The sequence below is a fragment of the Silene latifolia genome, chromosome 3, assembly GCF_048544455.1.
Source record: "Silene latifolia isolate original U9 population chromosome 3, ASM4854445v1, whole genome shotgun sequence".
NCBI lineage: Eukaryota > Viridiplantae > Streptophyta > Magnoliopsida > Caryophyllales > Caryophyllaceae > Silene > Silene latifolia.
In genome coordinates, this window is record NC_133528.1 from 145,763,171 (window position 1) to 145,787,048 (window position 23,878).

A 23,878-nucleotide genomic window follows, 5' to 3' on the forward strand; every position below is an offset into this window, starting at 1 on the left:
GATGGTCTAGAGCTAAATTGGCGAGGCATTATTGATTGTTTCTATGAGCATATTGGGGAGAAGACTCGGGTACTCAATGAGCAGATTGATAGAAGACAGCCTAGGGCCGATAGGAGGGGGTCTCCTGAGGAGAGAATGGATACGGTAAGATGGAGAATTAAGGAAGGGTATCCTTTTCCTCTGGTTGGTAGACAGGACCAATGCACAGTGATAAGAGTTAAGGTGGATGCAAGTTGAGCTCAAACATATAGGGCGGCTTTTGGGTGGGTGGCAGTTGACTCGGGGGGACAAGAACTTATGCGACGAAGTGTGAAAATTAGAGCGAAAACTGCTCTTCAAGCAGAGGCTTTGGGGATGCGAGACATACTTCTATGGGCAGCCTCTGAGGGGTTTATACATCTGGAGATTTCGTCGGATTGTCTTCAACTTATCAATGAATTGGCGGAAGTGGAAAACGAAGATCACTTGCTGGCAGATATCTTGGCAGATATGAGAGGCAACTTCGGCTTATTTCATTGTTTGTGTATTAATTTTATTCCAAGACATTGTAATACTGTAGCACATGGTCTGGCCCGTCAGGCCATGAGACTGTAGCAACTTTTCTTTATGGCTGTCAAAAAAAAAAAAAAAAAAGTATTTGTCCAACCTTACAAAAATCCATTTTCCGTAAATAATCGCAATCTCCAAATAAATTAATTTTAAAAAGGTTGTTCATTGGATTGCTTTTTATTTACAGAGTATGAAGTATATTAAAATGATTACGTCCGTATATTATAAATAGAATGTATTATGTATTTGAAAATCTTTTTAACGAGTTAGGTAAGGCATAACTCATAAGACGTAGATGGTCTAAACCAAATCAACGGCATCAATCATGCAAATTGGGTATCCAAAATCCGAGTAGCAAATCAAAGAGTAGATGCAATTGCGGTTGTTTAATTAGGGAGGCATGAACATGTTATGAATAATGGCGGACATGTGATTATTTTAATTTTACCACTTTCTGTTATCAATTTTGTTCCTTTTTGCATGTTGTTGATTTCAACATCCTTTGCTTGTGAATTCACCGCATTATATAGGAATCCTTTTTAACATTTTTAACTGTCCCATATAATCCAACCCGAATGTTTATTATTACCCATAAATAACTTGACAATAATTGATCTGAACACGCAAACTCTTTAAACCTGAAATTGATCTCCCCGAATTCGACCCGGTTGAACCGTTTGCCAAGTCAACACAAAATATATACTTCCTCCATTCAACTCTACTCTACCTATTTCACTTTTGTACACTATTTACAATTGTGTATTCAATTTCGATTTTCTCTCGATAAGTAAGTGGAAATATATTTATGTGGGATCTTGTTTGATTCGTCTTTACGAGTACATTAAAAATATCTAACTTTTATAATTTTTGCAAATACGTAGCTAACGATATTTAGCGCGTAAAATAAGCGTTGACAAACGTGAAAAAGGAAAGTGGTAGAGTGGAGTTGAATGGCGAAAGTATTTCTCAAACAAATCAGCAAGTCTTATTTAAGATGTGTGGTATATGTATTTTTAAGGTAAGATGGATAAAATTTCATCGTTTTACAATAAAATGGTAATTTGTGCAAATAAAAATAAGAATAAGAAGATACGAGTATTAACGGCACACATTCTTATTTGTGACGGCACTATTCCGTTATAAGCTTGTGACCTCTCATAAGGAGCAAGTTTGAGGGAAGTTGTGAAAGGTCACAAGCAAGACGGTATGTAATAATGGAAGTTGATATTTGTGTTCAATGAATGTCGATTTCCGTACTTGAATCAGTCATATTAATGTCCTGAGCTTACTTTATGATGATGAATGTATGAGCTATACTTGTCATAACTATTAAATCTGATCGAAATTGATACCTGTCCTCGGACTATCTGACATTACTGTCACCTAACATTTACTTTCACTTTAGTTTTTACAAGCTTTTTTTTTTTTTTTTTGTGTTGGGTGTAAAAGTCGATATAATAATATTAAAAGCGTAGGTCTCATTTCATATTCCGTCTAAAAGTTTTAGACGGGATTATGTGACTATTTTTTGGATCATGACGGACTTATGTGACTATTTTTAGGGTCAGATGTAAAAATGTTGCCATTTGAAAATGGTCACATCTGAGTTTTGACCATAAAAATAGTCACATAAACCCGTCAAACAGAATATACCGTCTGAAACAGATCATCAGTTATTATCGCTTGGTGAAGAAGCACGATACTCGTTCGTTGCCCTGGTTTCTACTTTAAATCTGTTGCAATTTCCTTTATTTTCCGACACATCATTCAATCACCATAATTTATACAAGGAGGAACACAAAAATGAGAACGAGAATCCATACTCCATTGTCGTTTGTCATCAAACATTCATAAAATGTGATCGGAACCATAATTCTTTTTCTTCTTCAATATCTAGTTTTATTTAGGCCAAAAACGCGACCCCAACAACTCAAAAACACCCTTTTTTTCACAGAAAAGGGGAGAAAACGGCATCAACGTGAACAAAGGAGCACCAAACTCGAAAAGAGAGAAAGAATAATGATCACAACTCTTTATTCATGATATATGTATGAAAGCAAGTTTTTGGAAGAACTCACCTATTTGTTGTGTCTCATATGAATAATTGGGTAGGGACTCCTTTAAATAAAGGGTTGTCTAATTTAACAATAGCCTGCTTCATAATGCAAATGTCGACCCGTGTCTATTTACAGTACTTGTTGAACCATACACCGATATTCAGGTAGCTTTCAAAGTCGGTTTGGGGCCTGTAAGTGCAAATCAAAGGCCATGAGTTCTCAAACATTAAATCAAATTGACAACTAAATCAATTTGTCTCATGAGAGGTGAGGGACGGTCTCATCACATCGTATAATGCTAGACCAACCCAATTCAAATAAAAACTGTGTTTAGCGATAATTTGGACCGTCTGATAAGAGAAACTGTGGATTTTGTAAGGTGTAGGTGTAAGAGAGAGTTGCTTACTTGTCGAGTGCGTGATTATCTTCAGGAAACCTGAATATCTTGGTTTCGACTCCTCGCTCCATTAATGCACGCGCAAACTAATCACATTGAAAGTCAAAAATTTCAATCAAGCGCGAAGATGAAGTTTAAAATCAAATGCAAATGCAATTGTGCAAGAGAGCACATCACCTGGATACCGTTGGAGGGTGGTACTCGAAGATCCTGATTGCCTATCAGAAATAGAGTCGGTGTCTTCACCTGAAATTCGATAGACACTGATGTTGGCCAATATAATTAACGGTTTATACTACCGATTGACAAGCTAACAATAAAGTTCTAATAAAAATTCAAAATTGACATGTTGAACTTTCCCTTATTTAGATCATCAATGTGTTAATTTTAATTTTCTATAGGTAAATGCAAATTTATAATTTTAAACAGACATGGCGAAAACTAACCACTGAGACCCGAATTAAATATAACTCCCAATTTGACCAACAATCCGAAACCCAAAACAACCACCCAATTTAAACCTAAATGACTCATCCTGTAACCTGAGTGGAAATTACCTGTCCAGAACAGACCCAAAACCTGACATGGCCCAACATAATTTCACCCAACTCGAAGTGCATGCAATACCTAAAACGATACAACCGTATCCAAACCGACTGACTCATTTGTTACGTCTAGATCCAAATAAAACAATTTCTCGAATAGCTATGACATAAGATCAGTTAGTACACCTTGTTAGCATGTGAAATGGGAGACTTGTCGTAAAGGTCATTCAGCTGTTCCTTAGAGGGCGCATCAGTGAAGTTGACTTTCCCTTCGGTTCCATATGTCTCAACAAAACACCATTCAGGAATATCAGTTGTCCCAGACATCAATGCCAGGTTACATACCGGATTCCTAGCTGCTGCTGCTGCAAATTTGTCAGGAGCCTGAAGCAAGCATGATACATTAATGCCTTAAGATAATACGTTTTTCCATCATCAGACAGGAAAGCATAAACAGATAGAAATTTATATTTCTGGTTATCTATATAATATAAAGAGAAGACCGTCCAAAGCACCTGGCCAATGAGATGGGTTGTCAAAAAGCCGCCATGAGAACCACCGACAACAGCAATTTTGGAGGGGTCTGCCAATTTCATCTCAATAATGCTGTCGATTGCTGTAAGTACATCACCCACATCCTGTATAATGCAAAACCTAAAACTTCATTTACATATCAGTGATATAAGTTAATTCCTCGAAAGCAAATAAACATAAGGTTCACATCACCTGAAGTCCAACTTTCCCGGGAAGAGATTGCAATGCCTCTTCTCCATATCCCAAAGAACCTCTGCCATTAATCACCGCGAGTGAGTATATACGTAGTTATTTAGCTTAATCAAAGACCTATGCTATAACTATATTCGGCGGATGGTCAAAACTTACGTACTTGTATTAGATATACCTAAAAACTTTCACCAGATAAGAAACCGGTAATGATCACACTCATTATCTTACCTATAGTTAACAATCAGTAAGTTATAGCCAATAGAAGTGAGAAATGCTAATGACTTAGAGAAGCCTGATGTCATAACAGAATGAGGACCGCCGTGAAGGACTACAATCGTTGGATTACAGGACCCATTCTTCTCAGTTTTAGCAGAAACAAACATGGCTTCAAATGGCTTGGAGGCACCTGCAGTAACAAAAATACATAGCGTAAATAGTAACGTGATGCCTGTCCCTTAACTCTATTATTTCCTCTCTAGTTTCTCTCTCTATTTCTCTTCATCTCCTACAAGTCTTCTCTTAACTCTTTCTCCTTTACCTTCCCCATTTTCTATCAACACAGGATTTCTGACAAATGAATAAGACATTGTTTTACAGTTCCACGATTTTTTTCAGACACAAAATAGTACTAATAAAACTGTTGATCAGATAATGCTACCCATCTACTCACAAAGTCAGCATTTGAATTACATACGATTTATACATCATGTGATTGCTTAAGCAAGGGATACGAAGCTCTATCTTAAGACGGGCCTTGTTCTCCACACATATTAGTGCTCTTTAAAGTCAATCATGTTGTATTTCAGAAAAAAAAATAAAAAAAATTGCATGCTACCTTCAGAAGAGTTCTCTGATATTCCCCTAACTGGAATCTTCATGATGCAAAACCTGTGGTAAGACAATGATGATGCAACCTGTAATGCCGCGAACAAAAGGTTCAGTCATATAAAGCACAAAACAACTGAGTTAATGAAAAAAAAAATGTCGGGCTCGGTAATTAAATGAAAAAAAAATATGTTTTTGGCTTAGAATGAAAATGAAGTATCCATGGGTGTACCAATGTCCGAGTGTCAATTGTTGGAAATGGCACAGGGTGATATGAAGAGTCAAAAAAACATAGCATACAGAATTACAGATAAACAGGAGAGAATTGCAATTTACCTCTTTAGAACATTTGAAAATGGGGCTAGACACATCTTGCCAACTCCATGATGCACTTGCAGATGGCTCTCTGAGGAGCAACCCATACTGAATTTTCGGGAGCTCTACCAAGCTACCACAAACTTCAAGCAGCAAAGGAGAAAGATTCAATCTCAAACTCACACAATGCTAATAGTAAAAGGTGACAGAGAAAGACATACATATTACATACCTGCAATTATGTTATCTTCATCGAGGGCGAGAAGATTCCATGAAGAAGTAGAATCATTTGGCGTAAGGCGTGATACATTGCCACTGTAACAAGAAAATATGTGAATGATCACAAAGAAAACAAGATTGAAAAATAACTTGATATAATCATACAAGTAAGAATTTTGCTACCTCATTACGTCCACGGAAAGTATTACTTGGGTACTTCCCCATACGGAAGAAAGTATAACCGTACGTCCATCAGAAAGCCATGGATTCTGCAGGAAGTTGGAACAATATAGCCCAGGAAAACCACCATCCTCAGGACACATCACTACAGGAACCTGCAATAGTGACCACAAGGCTCTGTAATGAGGATCCCCATAACGTGTTTTGCAAGTTAGAAGCATTTATAAAGCAGTTCTGTAATGGACTTGTTCATTCCATACAATTTTGTTTGAACGGGATCATTGTAATGATTCAAAAACTGATTGAGAAAAACTGTAAATTTACATGTAAGGGATTGTAGACTCACCACATCAACGATTTTAGAGGACAGGTTCAACTTTCCATCACTTGGCCAATCAATTCTATGCAATGAATTTGTGGCACAATGCGCTCCTGAATCTATACAAGCTTTCGCAGACAAGAAGATGAGAAATTTGCCATCTGGGCTGAAACAATAAAAAAGAGACAATGTTAGTACATGACACTGTACAATTCTCTTGGCAGCATGAGTTTGTACATTCCACAAGTACCCCTAGTACATTAGTACATATAAATGTACACCACAGTCTAGCCCTCACTAAAGAGGATGAAGATTTGACGTAAAATTTCTACCTTTATACACGTAGATTTTTTCTCACTCTCAAAGAGGATGGAGATTTAAAATTACTGTGATATTAAAGTTATTCTCCATCATGAAAGGATGATCAGGTCCCATTTGGATTTGATTTTAACAAGATGAGTGGAAACACCTTCATATTCATCTTCACTCGAAGAAAGTTGTACTTCCATATGACCCATTTCAATTTGCCCCTTTTAATAGACGGCGATATAGTAGAAAAATAATAATTTAAAGTTACCTGGTATAGAAAGTAATCAATTATTTTGAGAAAACTAAAATAAAACAGTCAAATTCTTTTTTCGAACGGAGGGAGGATTTGTTTTAAGATTAAAACTTGGTGAGTAGTATTCCGTATCATTAGCCTTATAAAATATTATTAAAATCACTAGTTTAAAAATATATTCTAGAGATTTTAGGTACATGGAAATGTACAAAAATGCTTCAGAGGTCAAGTTATTAACACGGTGCCTCTTGTTAAACTGTACTGACTCACTGTACAATATAATGTACTTCAAAAAGACTCTTTTATGCACCGGACATACAGACCTAACTACCACAGGGTGTAATCGAAGGGCCAACAGTTTCCAAATGGGACTCTATCAGAAATTTATGACGATCGGAAGACTTCTATCAAAGTCCATTCCCCATAAAATGTTTACTAATCTTTTCAGTGAGTTTGCGATGCTGCCCGTTCAAGTAAAGGTAGCAAATCAATGAGTTAGGGGCTTCATATAAGAAGCAAATTTGGTAATAAAAAATAATTATGGAGCATGAGCAAATTTTGTCCCATGAAGCCAAGAACAGGCTGAACAACACATGCAAAAGTTGGAGCAGACAATCCCAAGTCATGCTGAAACCTCGTGCAGAACATACCTGAACTTTGGAGAGAAAGCACTATTGATTCCCTCTGTTACAGTCAGCATCTCAGAGTTTTCCTTGCTCCTATAAAATAATAACAAAGCCAAAACATAAATATTTTTTACATTACCGTAACTTCATCTAATACCAATCTCAAAAGATTGCTGCAAGGAGATCCAGATTGTGAAGCATAAAAAAAAGAAGCCATCAACTGGTAACTGAGAAATTGTCAACTTACTCGTTGAACGGACTTTGCACAGCATACAATGCACAAGGCCTGTTATAACAATACTTCATGCCAAGCTTTCTCGAGACCCATGACCAACCAACAAAAACGAGATGTTGGTGTGAGCCTTCAGTAGCTGGAGCCCACACAACTTGACCAGCACTCAATGACCGATTGATTCCCTCAACTTCACGTACTTCACCACTGCACAAAACAGACATTCAAAATAAGATTAATAAAGCGACAATAATATAGTAGAAAATATTGCTTTTGTTGTGTAATTGTGTCCAGTGTGGTAAAGGTGAAAGTGTGAAACCAAACCTGTCAACATTGATGACAAAGGGTGTTGACCTCCTTTTATTCCCATACGTTTCTCCCCAGCCCTCCTCCCACACTCCTTGGCCTTTCCAGCTATTAGCATCCTTATCACTAGAGCTCTCGCTCTTGTAACCAGACATACCGAATATCGGCTTGGGAGGCGAAGGTTCCTCAGCAACATATGCAATTAGTGTTTCATCCGAATTCCAAGATACACCTTCAAACCTGTTGGATGTAGAAGACAGAAAACACAGAAAGGAATGCAAATCCTCAGCATTGATTACTTAATGAGACCCGTAATTCAACATATCCTCAATCTACCAAAACAAACTAGCAAATTGGGAGTACATGCTATTAATAATCAACGAGAACAAAACACGCTTATGGTTGGGTAAGGGAGTTAGATGTACGTGGCCTCGAAAAATTTAGTGAGCCATTTTGCTTTTTTTTTTTTATCCTATTCCAAAGCTAACAAAATAGTGAGTCCTCGGCCTCATTAGAAATGGACACTTGTTAATACTTGCTGTTTAATAATTATCTGAAAACCAAGACTTACCATCCATCAGAGTAAACTGAACCATGGACAGATTGGGGAACGTGGAACTCCTTCTCGACAGCTGACGCACCCCAAATTTCAAATTTGATAGGAGAATCGTTCTCGGGATTTCGGACCATAAGAAGTTTTGAGCCTGATGGTGAGGGGACTATTAAAGACACCCCTGCAAGCTCAATAGGGAATGGTGACCAATCGAAACTAACAGGATTGTTGCCATCTTTCCTCACGTAAGAAGACAAAATGGACTTTCTCGTTTTGTTTGCCAACAAGTTAGGTTGGTTAACGGAAAACAATGCCCTAGTCTCTTTTCCTGCACCAATTTTAAGAGTCAAAGAAGAAGGGTTAACATATGAAGCGCTTGATGACAAAATTTACAAATCGCACAGTTCTTACTAATAACTTGACATCTAAAAAAAAGAGAAATAAAAAGGAATTAACCTAACCTGACTTGAAAACCCAGGCTTTATCAGTACTAGAGATGCTATAGAATTCTAAAAGCCTTTTTGATAGAGAAGTATATTCTTCTGTCATTGTTGGATCAAAACCCACTGGCAGCTTCTTTGAAGATGCATTTGTAGAAACATCCATTTTTGAGACGATTGACAACCTTTTGCTGCACATAAACAAGAGATAACGTTTACACGACGAGAGGGAAAGCTGACTGAGGATGATTTGAGGCATAAGTGGTACATAAAGTAGCACATTTCTACAGAAAGTCGAAATTTTGACCATGAAGGTAAACCATGCAAACATAAGTATAGGTTTCTTTGGGTGTAGAACTGTGGAAGTATAGACTAAGTACTGACTAGATTCGTAACTTCTTAACGCAATCTGTTGCTACATCAACGGAAGAAAAAAGATGGGCATCAATCTAGTCTTCTATACAAGTATTTATGCATGCTACATAGATGGTAAAGTAACAGCATATTGTTACTCCTCCTTAGTTTTGTCTGAGCCGCTTCCTTATACTTGTAAATTAAAATTTGTTATTTACATGCTAAAAAAACAATCTTTGATGTTAGACATCTTAATTTGTACTCCGTACCAGGCAACCTTGGTCATGGCAACCCCAACCCACGTATAAACCAAAGTCAAGTCCACGGAAGCAGCCTAAGCCAACCATTAGAAAAACCTAGACTAATCGAATAAGCACCCCAAGACAACGATAAGAAAAAACGAGACTAATCGAGTAAGCACCATTCTTCAAACTCTTAAAAAGTTCATTCATTCTAACCATAAACGACTACCAATTACAGCCATTCCTGCCCGCTTGACCAATTAAGGATGTGAAAGTTTACAACCAAGCTCAATCACCCAAACTTTCTACAGCAACAGAGTATTTGTCACAAAATATGCTACTGAGTCCTTATTTCAATAACGTCATTAGGTATCAAGTCCAATCATCATCCGCCCTCACGTATAATTTATCATACAAAATCACCACCCCAGATGGGAGTGCAGGAAAACACATTAATAAAGGCAGAAACTTGTTTCCACATCAATTAAAACTGATCATATGAAGGTAAAATGAGTAAATTGGCAATTGCATTCAACATCAACTCAAGGACAATCCAAAGAGTGAAAAGATGTGAACTTTCCTGCCAAAACAAATACTATTCCTTCCACCTCAGTCATTTGTTCACTTTTTCTATTCTTTGCGGACGTATTAAATCATAGTCTACAAATGACTGAGACGGAGGAAGTATTAAATTTACGTAAGTACCCAACTACTGATACTACTTTTGATTAATTCCTGCCACAACAGAAATCATAAAAGCCAATTTTAACCACTGGCGTAGCCACATAGAAGGTAGTGGGGTCTTGAGACCCCACAACTTTCGGACAATTGACGTTTTTCATCATAAAATTTTGTTGGGCTTGAAAATTTTATGTCTTTAAGACCCCGTAATAAAATAAATGAATACAGTTTCATTAGAATTGACCCCACATCGAAACGATTCTGGCTCCGCCACTTATTTTTAACATCACCCAACACAACTTAGTAAATTTCATCGGCAAATGGTTATAACTGAGAGGCAACTGCACTCAACATCAGCTCAAGGACAATCCAAAGAGTGAAAAAATGTGAACTTTCCAGCCAAAACTAATATTGCTCTCTCCGTCACAGTCATTTGTTTACATTTCTATTCTTTGCAGAGGTATTTCAATCATAATATACAAATGCTTGGGACGGAGAGAGTATTAAATTACGAAAGTACCAAATTACTTATACTAACTTAGATTGATTGCTGCCAATACAGGAATCATAAAAGCCAATCTAACATCATCCAACAATGCAACCTAGCAAATCAATAAAAACCCATAAATGCAATCCCCAAAATGAAATGAAAACAATCATGGGCATACACTCATATACTCCTAAAACACAAGTCAACCAAAAAAAATTAACATAAATAAATTACTGCAAATAACAAAAGTACATGAATAATACTAAACATTAAATGGGCATATAAAACAACAATTACAATTGCAAATTAAATATGAAGTCAAGTAATGAAGTAAGTCAATGATGACTTACCCAAGGGTAGAAAAATGGATGAATTTATGATGAAATTGATAAGAAGATGAAGGGTTTAAAAAAGAGTGAAAAAGGGAATGTTGAGGTCTCACTTTCAGTATTTTATTTAAGTACATATAATTGGCTGTTGAACAAACCAAGTATGTCACTCAATTCAATTTTTTTGCTATTAAAAGTCAAGAACATATGGTTTTGATCATATTAAAATTGGTCCCAACATAAGGAAAAGTGGTGGGTCTAAGTCTTTAAGATAAGTTTTTTTTTTTGGATTTTATGAAAGGAAAGGTTAAGGTGGAAGATGATTCCTAATCCTAGCCCATTACTTCTTTTTGGAAATAAAATTATGAATATGATGCCAATTTTATTTATTTTGTCCTTTATTACGCGATATACTACGTGCTATCATTAAATATTTTTCCGAGTTTCTTATTCTGAATGGAATACAAGAAGATAGAATTACTCTCCTATTTTTCTCAGTGTCTCTCAACCTTGTCAAAACGCTCACTTTTTTTTTGTAAGTTGGTCGTACTCGATCGGATCAATCTAGTTTTCTTACCTTATAAAAAAAACACTCCCTTTTTTCGGTATAAACAGGGGTGTCGATTGTCGAATTTCAGCTTAAAAAGAAGACCACACGACCATAAACAGATGTTTCACAGCGAGGCGGAGGAAGCGACAATAACACAAGGTGTATTACAAAACGTTTCATATTGCCCAAGAGACGGTCTCCCTCAATTTTATCCGGTAGAGGAGTTACCACCATGCGGTTGTGAAGCTTCAAAACATTAACAAAACTTTTTAAGCACCTATGTTCTTTTCACTCCCGGCTTGATTAGCTTCCTAATGGTAGAATCGAGATCAGTTGAGCCAGTCTACGGCTAGCTTGTACTCACCTCTAGTGTTCGCCTTTCCTATGAAAAAAGCTGAAGAATACACCGGGATTTTCTCCATTTTGTGAAAAAGATAAGACACCAAAAATGGTAAAAAAATCTACATTAATTCTGCAATTATTGATACAGTACAGAACATCAAATTCTACAAATGAACGGAGATATACACAGCCCTACCAAGTCATTACTTGGTGAGAGTAACAAATGGAATAACGAAATTACAGAAGATCGAAATACACACTCAGAAAAAAAAGGTAAGGGCGGCAATGAGTCGTAAAATTTTACACATTGAGCGGAGTTCTTGCGCTCCTGCTAATCGGAAGCTGAACATAAACATGATGGACATCGGGTTTGGAAACCTCTGCTCGATCCCGGTCAATGGCGTAGCACACGTATATCGTGTCGATCACGTTGTCGAGTAAGTGCACAAAAAACCCGAGTACCACCATTAGAAGCAACCAAGCCAGTAGGGCTATCCAATAGGAGGACACCCCAAGATCGGTCACACCATTTAATATTGCACATACCTACAAGAATCACAAACCGAGCTTCTCATTACCACAAGAAACTAGACCCAAACAAAACAAGCTGACTTAGACTAGAAACCCAAAACTACCCGACTTAGGAATGACCCAACAAGACTATTTTGAAATCGCACTTTGATTTTTCATACATGTAAGTAATAAAAAAAAAACTTAATATAAGGGCCCGAAACAACCCTACTTAGAGCAGATTGATCGATCTGTCTCGTGACGATAACATGAACCTGACTCGATCTGGAGTTTATAATATTAGCCGGACTGACCGACCCATACTCAACCCCTAAAACCCATTTGCCACATACAGTGAGTACATTAGTTTATAAAATGACCAAGTATATCCTACTTCATCAGTCACTTATCCTATTTAGTTAACATGGGACACTCAAATATGACAATAAAAAAAAAATGACAATATCATATGCATTAGGGCGCTCCAACAATTTAGAAGAGCAAGAAGATGAACTACTTCCAAGTTTCATCTGTATCATTCTACTAGTAAAGAGATCAGAAGTACTACTTACCACAACAGCATATACGGCAGAAAGGACAAAGATTATTCCGGCCAATAAACGGGACGATATCGTCTCCACAAAAACAGGTGACATAAGGTTGCGCCTTAGAAGTTCATACGTCATTCTTGCAGAAGAACAATAAGCTTCACCCGTGATAGCAGAAAAGTTTATGGTAAATTTGTTCAAAAAATCTACAGCTGCAAGGAATGCTCGGACGCAGCATTGAAGTACAACATTTACTATCCCGCTGTTATTTTCATCTCGTGCACTATCCACAGCGGCACGCACCATGCGGACAATACAGACTAGTAATCCAGAGAAGCATATTGTTCCGGCCGAGGGACCAAACGCGTTTCTGTACATATTAAATGATTGCTCAGAGACAAGACATGTCCAAAACCTTATTTATCACAGTTCACTACACATGCAAACATCTAATTTGAAGCAATTTTTATAAGAGAGTAACAAGTCTTTAGTGAGACCAACACAAATCCTTGTGCATTTCTTGTTTAATTATAAGGTTATTGGGCCTGGCGTGTCCAAAAAATTCCTCTACGGGGTCCTTTTAAACATTTGAAAAATGCTGTAAAATCTACATATTAAAAAAAATAACTGTTAACAAAACTATTGGAAAAAAATGCACAAGAAATTCTCCATAGTAGTTTTGGTATCATGGGACTGTGATAGCTCTAAGCCTCTAACGTGGATCCACCTGTGGTTATTAGGTGTAAGACCGTCCGATATAATTTTTTTTGGTAAGAGAGAGGATTATGAAACTGTAGGTTAAATATGGTAAAATTTTGTTCCCCAATTTCATGGTGCAAAAAACTTGCAACAACAAAGTACAACTGTTCCTGGCAAGGCTGTTGTATGACTTGTAAGTTGTAACTTAATTAATACAGTACTGTATCGGGGGAGAGCTCAGGAGGGACATATGACCGACCACTTTTACGAAAACATGGAAATACTCAAAACAATTTCTGTCATTAATAATAAATAATCTCCTCCGCCACATTCTGTCACTAATAAAGTTGAAGTATCATGTATCATATCTTCCGATATAATCCAATCATCCAAAACACAGATGCAACACATTATAACCAATGTTACCAACTAAATTAAGTGCCTTTTAGTATTTTGACCTACATTTACTAGACTAGACCAATATGCCTGCCTTACACTTCGAGTTAACACTTTAACCTACCATCAACTGCACAAAACTGAAGCGCGGAAATAACCCTTGCTTCCTCATGACACACTCAAAATAGTCCACCAATTTTTTTCATTATCTTAGCTCCCTCCTGAAGAATCTGAATTCTATTCAGCTTTCTATAAACTAACGCTAGGAACACAAATAAAGGCCACACACATTGTTCCTCATTCAGCCCTAAACCCAAATAAAGTAAGGAAATCCTGGATTGCGGATGATAGGAAATTAGCCACAACTGCCGACCAAGAAGAGCACAGAATCCAAGGAAACCCTTACTATCGGCTGATCTTAGCTTAAGCTGTCAATTCACGACTATTAGCCCCTTCCCCTTCCACCCTTTCCCCTCCCTCCACCCCCTCCCCTCTTTCACCCCGTATCAAGGTATCCAAACAAACCCTAAATGCATAGACACTGTTCAAAACCCTTCAGTGCTCAAACATTCTAAGATACAAGTCAAAAATATTCAAAAAAATGGACAACATACAATGCATTAAAACTTGTAGTATTAAATACAACAGTCATGGTATAGACTTGATACAGGCTACACATTTACTCTTGTTTAGATAATACAAGTATAGTGGCGAAGGGAAGGAGAGGGGGAAAGGCAGGGAGAAGGAAAGGGGCGGGGAACATCTTCCATCTAAATACTTTCTATATTGGAAGGATTTTTCATTTACCTAGTAATCGGAAAAACAGAACAAATCCTAAATATCAAATAAATCCAACTATCTAACTGGCTAGAAGATCAATGACAAGCAAGCATAATGAAGCTAATAAACAATTAACACCTGGAATTATAAAAACCTTACAAGACATTACCTCAACGAACTCCTAATTTTCCGCTTAGGGGTAGAATCATCCTTGGAGAAATACCACTGAGCAATAGTAGCACTAGTCACATAAGCCTTAGCTTCGAACATTATCGTGGCAGACCATAGCATTGTAAGAATAGCCAATGCATAATAAGCCGGAACCCAACTATCTTGCTTCCACTCACACTTAAACAACCCTTTTGACTCTCTCACCACAATACTCCCATTAAACCTCGCGAATACCAAAAACACAACAATGGGCACATAAAACACTATTAACCCAAGCTTCAAACAAGGGACAACACCAAACAATCCCAAATTCCTCGAAAGCCCGTCTGAGGCAACCCCAATTATGTTAATAGTAAGCTCGATTCGATGCCAATTCAACACAAGTATCCACACAATAACACCAATAACTAAAAAAACAAAGATCAACAATAGTATTCTATAAACAAGAGGGAGTGCATCACTACATGTTGAACTAATAGTGCAAGCAACAAACCAATACACATTTACACCAATAGGAATAACAATAAAAAAAGGCAATGAAACATAAACAAGTTGCTTAGTGTAATGTTTAAGCAACAATAAGATACCATACACCATAGGTAAGCTCAAAATAAATGTAATCACAAGTACCCAAATTACCCCTTGTACAAAACTTTCATTTTTTGATGATAAAACCCCATTAAAATTCATCAAAAGTAGCACTTTTTGATCATTAAAAGATGAGACTTTGGTACAAGAGGATGATTTGGGGTCATAGGAAAAAGAAGAAAGTGAAGAAAAGTTGGGATTTTTATGGGCAATTGAGAAAATACCAAAAACAAAAGTAGAAAGACAAATTAAAATAAATAAGATTAAAAAGGTTAAATCTTTGAAAGGTCTAGGACCATAATTGTAAGAAATTTGAAGGAATTGAGTATGATCATCAACATGAGATTGTTGTGAATGAAGAAGGGTTTCATCAATTGAAGGAGAAGGGTATGATTTTGTTAAAAGAGGTTGAGTTGGGGAAGATGGAGATTCAATTAAATTGTTGGGTTCTTCAGAAGAAGCCATTCGTGTAAGAAATTGAGGAGAAATTGATTAAATTGATTGAATTAAGTAGTTATGGAAGAGGATTTGAGGGATGAAATTCATGAAAAAGGTGAGATTTGAGAAGTGGAGAACATTGTATTTGATGATTTTTGAGGGTTTGACCAAAATTGAGCTGGTAATGACAAAAATGATGTGTAAATGATTTGATGATTGATTATGGTGAGGTTGATTTTTGGAGATCAGGATGAAAAATGGTAGCTCAATGGGGGGGAACGGAATGAAACGACGTGGGTTCTGGTTTAGTTCGGACTCGAGTCGGAAGGATCTTTAGGTAATGAAGCTTTTCTTTGTGTGTCTTGAGTTTTAACACGGTTGTATTTTTAGGGTTTCAATTTAAGGTTCAGAAATCGGATTAAGGTAGAATACCCTATTACTAGTTGATCTAAGTGTTTATGAATAAACGAGTGTTGTTTTGGGTAAGGCGCGGTGAGTACTCAAGCACTGAGTGCCCTTAGAATATGTAATAAGTCTTGTTTCAGACGGTGTAAAATAAGACGGATCAAATGTCATCATTTTTTTTAATAAATATAACCATTCAATAACAAAATGTTACTCTCTCCGTCCCGATCAGTCAATTGTTGTCCTTTTTTATTTTAGGAATGCAAACAATTTGATCTTTCACACTCAATTTGGTCCACTTGTCATTTAATAATTGGGTCTCTCCTCTTTTCTGGTCTTTGTGCCAAAACCAAAGGGCAACAATTAACCGGGTCGAAGGGAGTATAATTAAAATTGTCACTTTTTATCCTGAAAATAATGAACCGTTTTTTTAGTTATTGTTTTCCATTTGAGCTAATATAGTTACGCGTTTTTTCGTTAGTAATTTAGTTATTGTTTTCCATTTGAGCTAATATAATTATGCGTTTTTTTCATTGTAAATCCTATTTATTAAAAGAACAACCACAGAGCATATGTGTCGCTCTGTGGTTAAAAGTCAACATGTCAAAGTGCACCTTTTATTTCCTTATTTTTAGGACCCACTAACTACATTGGAATTAATTGCAAATTTGAAGTACTTGGTTTCTCAATTGTCAACAAGTCAAAATATAATTTAAATTGTCGAAATACTTTGTAAAAATTTAAAAGTTGTCAATTATAATGGTCGAAAGTCGAAATAATGAATCAATATTTGGGAAAAAACGGAATTTAAATAACATGAAATTTAGAAAGTCTAACTTTATAGATCTACATATTTAATGATGTAACTGCCAACAAAATTAATCATGAGAAATAATAAAAAAAATAGTTAAAGATTATTTAAACTGAAAAATTTATTAAAATTAACACATCAATTGATATAAAAAAATATGAATATAAAAAACAAAAAAAACAGTGAAAAAAAAAGAGAAATTAATTTAAAAACAAGAATATTTGCTTTGGAAAAAAAATTAGGGATAACTTTCAATATTAATAAAAGTATCAGATCTTCTAAATTAAAGACTATATCGACATAAATAATTTTAAAAGAGTGAAAATATACTCAAAACGAAAAAGATATACAAGTAATAATTAAAGAGTGAGAATATACTCAAATCGAAAATTCCGAGCCAGTAGATCGACAAATTTGAGTTTAAACATCGGAAATAAATGCGTATTTGAACCGATTGCATTAGAGTCAAATCTTATAGGGTGAAATGGGAAATATGAGATTTAGTGGGTTGATTTGAACCTTTCGAGGATGACGATGGAGTTGGGGCCATTGTAAATGGAGAAGAGGAGTATTGGAGCATAAGGCATTGAGGCTGTTGAGGGAGGTAAAAGGGATAAGGGTGAAATTGTATATTAGCGTGAAACTCATACATGAAAGGTCAAAACGGGTTGTTTAGAAGAGTATTTAACTATTTATATCAATTGGGTTATTATTTAGAAATGCCAAGTTTTGGGTTTCTAGCGATTGGGTTTTTATTTCACAAATTCTCATTTGTGACGGGCATATCCGTCACAAGTTTCCGATGGGTCAAGTATTATCTAAATATATAAGACAAAAGCATAATGCCTAGGAAGTATGAATCTGTTTTGTCTTATCTACCGACATGGTAATACTTAACCCGCCGCACAAGAGAGACTTCCTGTTTTTATTTAGCTTGGCTGATTGTTTAGTAAGGGTACCGGATTTTTGCACTAGGGTATTGCGGTATATTTGAGCGCAATGCTTTAGTTCATTTTAGATACTGAATCGTTAAAGATTATCGACAAATTATTATACGTCAACGATACTTTTCAACTCTTCCTTAACTTTAGCACCACCCCTCTATCTATTATTCAATAAATTAACTTAACCAACTACAAACTTATACGAAAATAATTACAAAGAGGACGATAAATTCGACAAGACTAAAATTACCTTGAATAATTGAAATTAAAAATGAGTAAAAATTCCAAAAATATATTTTAACCCCATCACAATAAGCGGTTCAATTTCGTAGAACCTCACAAATTGACATTGGTAATGGTACATTAATCATTCCTATCAATTTATACGTATTCACACAATGTCATATAATTTGTGTTAATTTGTATGAAAATATTTCCATTTCATTATTATGTAAATTGTTTTCTTTCGAATACACGACTATAAAATTAAAATAGCAGTTCAAACTTATCTAACAAGAGAACATACCAATTTTCGAGGAATTTACCCAACGCAAACTTAAATACCATGGGTCAAATGTTGAGTTTTCAATCTCATCTCATATTAAAGTAGAAAACTTATTCTGTGACCAAACGAAATTTTGTACTTATAAAATATTGGATAAAGTTAGGATATAACATATATGTAGTAAACATATTTTCAACTTCGCTGTTTGGACAAAAATCATTTTAAAAACATTTATTACTTTTGCTTAACGGGTATTGTCACGGGGAAACCGTGTCCCTGAGTACGTTTTCCTTAAAACTTAGAGCTTAAATAGATATAATCATTTTCTTATTTTATGTTTATGAATACATATTATATAATTTTTCGTTTTCAAATTGTGTCAACTTATCACACAGGTTCAGTAAAACAAACAAACCAACATACACAACATTAATTAGTTCTCCCCTAAAAATTAACAATTATATTATGCGAGTATATATCATGGTATGGTATGGTATAATAACTTTTAATTTTGGAAAGGTTAAGAATCAATCTAAACATGTACCTAATACAAGCAAACAAGACTCTACATGTAAGGTAGGTCGTCTGAGACCGTCTCATGTAAAATATGTGCGAAATATGTCATTAACAATATTAGAAACTAACAAAAAAATTTAAAAAGTATTAAATTGATAAGTGCCCTTATTATGTGAGATTATCTTACATAAACATTATTGAGAGACCGTCTCATAGAAAACTCCGGATAATAACAAAATCTAAAATAGCAAACCCGTGCAATTTGCACGGGTTTAAAACTAGTTTGTTTTAAAGATATACAGTATACAAGATTTTTTTTCAAATAAGCATACTATATCGCGGATGAAAATCGACCCCAATTTTATGGTTGGAGTAAAAGAGTTCTCACCACTTGAACTAACTCTCATTGTAGCATAAATCCTAATGACGTGTTAGCTATATTAATCAATGTCGAGAAGGTAATGTTTAATGAATACGAATACTAATTATCATTGGACTAACGGAATTAATTATTGTATGAAAAATAATGTCTCTTATCAAATTTTAAGAAAGGTTTTATCATAAGAGATCCTACTAATTTTTGGAGAACTTGTTAAAAAAAAACTCACATACGAAGTACTCCGTATTTCTTAGCAAATAGCAATCCATCTCATTATAGATGAATAGTGACTATGTCACAAAAATACAAAATACAAGTAGGAGGGAAAGTGGGGTATCTATTTTCCACTCATTTTATGAGTGACACTATCCGTCAACAATTTTAGACGAATATTATCCGTCTAAAGTGAGAATTTGTATTTTCATATTGCAAAAGAAAAAGTGAATAATCCAAGAAGTCAACTACGGAGTAATAGTTTAATTTTTAACATGATTAAATCATTCACTTATTTATACCCCTCCCAGTCGTTATAATGTGCCCCTTTGATATGGCACGATACTTAAGAAAAAGTATTAAAATATTAGTAAAAGAGTTGTGTGGGGTTGGTGGTAGGAGAGATGGATGAATTATTAGTAGTTAAATAAAGAATTGTGGGGCCAAAACATAAAGGAAAGTAATAAAATAAGAGTAAAAGAGTTGTGTGGGGTTTGGTGATAGGAGAGAGAAATGAATAAAATAAGAGTAAAAGTTTCTAAAAATAGAAAGGGGAACATTACTTGAATAATCCGTTTTGGGAAAGAGGGAACATTATAGTGACTGGGAGAGAGTATTTCAGTAAGTATGTCTTAGGACGACAATAAAAATGAGTCAATTATACTTTCACTTGCATATATGGAATAAACTTTTTGTTTACCCTTTCACCTCATTTTGTCTCATCTATCATATACGGAGTAATTCATATTTGATTTGATTCATTTTAAGTTTAAAACGGATATTACCGTCTTAGAGAATAGATTGTGCTCTTACAATGACTTGTACTTTTTCTCTGCATTATTCTATTTTAACATTTTTAAGAAAAAAAATACACCGTATTCGCTTAGTTAGGAGTTAGGACGGTTATTTCTAACAAATATGGCTCTGAAACGTATTTCTTCAGTATTAAGCTGAGAAGATACGTTTCAACTTTCAAACACTGTCTACAGAAACGTTGACTTATATCGTGCATATCAACATTGACTACTATATATAATCGGCTACATTCAACAAATTATAAACTCAGCAAGAAATCTTGATCGTCTACATACAAGCTTAAAGATCAAGCCTTAAGCATGGCTGAATCTCAGGGGTAAGCTAAGTCTTGTGCTTCTTTTACTCGTCATTATTGTGTAAGATCGTTATACATGCGTACAACATAGTGTTTAATTAGTCTTCTTTTGTCTAATCGTTTTGTTCCTGTCAATCTTATGTATGATCGTTACATGCGTATAACATATCTAATCAAATACTACTCGTATTATCGTACAGTATATGTTATTCTTGCTTATCTAAAGTAACAAGTTTTATTTGCGATGCTTAGAACACCTGCAGAAATTAAGAACGTTGATGTTTACACTGCTAAAGGTTTGTATGATATCGGATATCGCTACCTGGATGTAAGGTAAAGTCGACCCTAAGTTTAATTCATTATATTTTTTATAGAATACAACTCACAAGTCACAAAGAATATTAAAAAGGGTAAATAAACGTCTGAGATGGAGGGATTGGGATCTTATACAATTATTGCTTTCTTACATATATCAATCACACTTCAGAACAGAAGAAGAATTCGAGAAAGGACATGCTGAAGGAGCTTTGAATATTCCTTATATGTTCAAAGCAGAAGAAGGTATGTATATATGATGTATCTACTCAACTCTGTCACTTTTACCTTCGTATGCGGTCGAGTTTTAATGGTATATTTTTTTTTTGTCTGAATGACAGGAAGAGTGAAAAATCCTGAGTTTCTTACCCAAGTGTTGGAAAAATGCAAGAAGGATGATCGCATGATTGTGGTAATTACACACATGAATAATGACTAACTCGATTGGTCATCTGTAAGACCATTATACGCCTGTGCAGGCGGACAATGATCTTATAGTAGCTCATGTACCTTAGTTAATGATATTAATAAGCGAGGTGCATAAACTGTTATAAGACCATTGCGCCGTAGAATAGTCTTAAATCAAAATTGGCGACTGAAAATGGTCGCCCAAACCCAGTCGCAGGCATTAGTCGCCAATTTGGCGACTATATTCAGCAGTCGCCCGAAACAGGAACTCTTGTAGTGAAGTAGCAAAAGTTGATAAGAATTGAAAAATGAAGAAATGATTCTAAAATCTACGCCTTGTATGTGATCAGGCTTGCAACGCTGGAGGTAGAGGTCGTAAAGCAACGACTGATCTTCAACAGCAAGTGAGTCTCCTTTGTTTGTCGAATATTTTTATTATTACATCTTATAGCACTGCTATTATTCTTATGTGATTTCATTGAACAGGGATTTGTGGATGTTGCGAATATTGAAGGAGGTTACTCTGCGTGGATCGACGCAGGGTTTGCTGATGACAATGCTGAGAAAGTCGCCTGCAAGTTTCGTCCTTGAAATTTGATTTCAGTTTGCTCTAAATTTACTACAGTAATGTGTTGATGTTGGTTGTTAAAAGAAACGGAGAAGATCCTAATTCGTTGGATTCATAGTTGGATCTTTGTCGTTTGTTGAATCTTTTTCCTAATTATTTACGAGTGATTTTCTTCCAGTTTTCAAGTGATTTTGCTATGATGATTATACAAGATTTCTGTTGCGGGATAATGAAACTAAAAAGTGTCATTGAATAAGTACCTTATTATCATGTCTAGGAGGCATTTGTTGGTGAATGACAATAGAATGGTTGACTTTATTCATCAACAAATCTTCAAATATGGCATATTAAAGGTATATAATTTACGTTAAGACACTAAAAAGACAAACTCGAGAGGTGTCAATTAATTAAATTGCCTTCAATATTCTGAAGGAGATTGACTCAGCTGTCGGTAGAGGATACTTCTGATCAACACAAAAAAAAATAAAAAAATTAGGTGTATTGATTAAAGTTAATCGAATGTTGTTGAAATTTGAGCCGATTTCATTTAATTTTGTTACAAGTATGATAGGGCGATTCCCGACTCCAATTTTATTATGGCACTAGGTTTGGTGCCCGGCTTCGCCCGGGCTACCTCTATTTACCGTTAAATTTTATTTTCAATGAAATAAACTATGTTGGGGTTGTCTAACTCACATGTTTACTATTAGTCTATTAATATAATATTTTTCTATGACATATCTTATAATTATGATGAAATGTAGAACTTATTTTCAAATTATAAGACATGTTCACTACCCCGCTATTAATATTATTACTTTCACGACATTCTTTGTTAATATCATTACGTTCACTACTCCCGTGGTTACTATTGTTTCTTTTACTAAGTTCTCTATTTTTTTTTTGTTAAATTCATTATTCTCGTTAATTTTATCCGGCCTATATTTAAATAAATAAAATATTTCCTTGAGTCGATTGGTTATTTAATTGTTCATACTTTTTCTCATCACTGTTACTTTCACTACATTCGTTGTTACATTCACTACTCCCACTGTCATTATTATAACTGTCACTACTCCCACATTAATACCGTTAATTTTATTAATCTCGTTGCTGTTACTATTACTTTTACTACATTTAGCTTAATTTATAAATCTATGATGGTACTAATTAATTCCATAAGTGGGGCATGTTAATTTTAAGGAAAATCACTATATTATTGTGTTTTCTAAATTTAATTATTTTAATTTAATGTAGTTTCCATAAATATTCTTCATCAAGGCATCTTTATATTATACTTTTAACCAAAACTATATAATATTTACATTGAGATCCCTTTATCAAGTCCATCACACGGTGCTATCGATTTAAAACTATATGGTATATTTAATTTGTATAAATTTCTTTAATTACATTGAAGTCCCTTGGTTTCTGTAATTAATATATAGTATTGATTGATTACTTTGCCTTTGATGATTCCACTCAGGTGCAAAGATGAAACTAAATACATGTTGACCAGGCTATGACCAGGACAAGCTTTCGAAAAAATACAAAAAACAATAATAACTATGACGAGAAATATAGATGATGGTAGTCAAGCTATACCTCGCAAGTGCACGATTTTATCGTTGTACACTATTAAGGGTCGATCCCACAAGGAGTTGAGAAGATTACTAATTGTTCTAATTAATCCTATCGTTTAGCTAAGTCAACAATAAGGAATGAATTTGTTAA

At 35.1% G+C, this 23,878-nt stretch overlaps 3 protein-coding genes across 5 annotated transcripts; 1 reads left to right on the forward strand and 2 right to left on the reverse strand.

The window, feature by feature from the left end:
* Window positions 1-2,557: 2,557 nt before the first annotated feature.
* Window positions 2,558-11,155, reverse strand: LOC141648304 (acylamino-acid-releasing enzyme). 3 transcript variants are annotated; one of them, XM_074456846.1, is made up of 18 exons: window positions 10,969-11,155; window positions 8,873-9,042; window positions 8,430-8,739; window positions 7,877-8,098; window positions 7,568-7,759; window positions 7,345-7,413; window positions 6,160-6,298; window positions 5,817-5,968; window positions 5,647-5,729; window positions 5,436-5,557; window positions 5,110-5,188; window positions 4,503-4,680; window positions 4,275-4,335; window positions 4,064-4,186; window positions 3,735-3,932; window positions 3,181-3,249; window positions 3,013-3,089; window positions 2,558-2,795 (listed from the first exon to the last, which is right to left on the reverse strand). In XM_074456846.1, exons 1-18 carry the CDS (start codon window positions 11,082-11,084, stop codon window positions 2,732-2,734), a joined length of 2,424 nt encoding a protein of 807 aa, XP_074312947.1. In that variant the 5' UTR covers window positions 11,085-11,155; the 3' UTR covers window positions 2,558-2,731. The 3 variants fall into 3 exon arrangements, with proteins under 3 accessions (XP_074312947.1, XP_074312948.1, XP_074312949.1); XM_074456847.1 differs by having other exon boundaries at window positions 8,873-10,219; window positions 10,414-10,999; XM_074456848.1 differs by lacking the exon at window positions 10,969-11,155 and adding an exon at window positions 10,667-10,725.
* A 791-nt stretch (window positions 11,156-11,946) lies between these two features.
* LOC141648305 (uncharacterized) lies at window positions 11,947-16,338 on the reverse strand. Its single transcript, XM_074456849.1, has 3 exons — window positions 14,942-16,338; window positions 12,922-13,267; window positions 11,947-12,385 (listed from the first exon to the last, which is right to left on the reverse strand). Exons 1-3 carry the CDS (start codon window positions 15,994-15,996, stop codon window positions 12,140-12,142), a joined length of 1,647 nt encoding a protein of 548 aa, XP_074312950.1. The 5' UTR covers window positions 15,997-16,338; the 3' UTR covers window positions 11,947-12,139.
* A 4,455-nt stretch (window positions 16,339-20,793) lies between these two features.
* Window positions 20,794-22,267, forward strand: LOC141646418 (protein HIGH ARSENIC CONTENT 1, mitochondrial). The gene is made up of 6 exons (XM_074454314.1): window positions 20,794-20,874; window positions 21,106-21,186; window positions 21,341-21,414; window positions 21,510-21,580; window positions 21,927-21,980; window positions 22,063-22,267. The coding sequence occupies exons 1-6, from the start codon at window positions 20,858-20,860 to the stop codon at window positions 22,165-22,167; spliced, it is 402 nt and encodes a 133-aa protein (XP_074310415.1). The 5' UTR covers window positions 20,794-20,857; the 3' UTR covers window positions 22,168-22,267.
* Window positions 22,268-23,878: the final 1,611 nt, after the last annotated feature.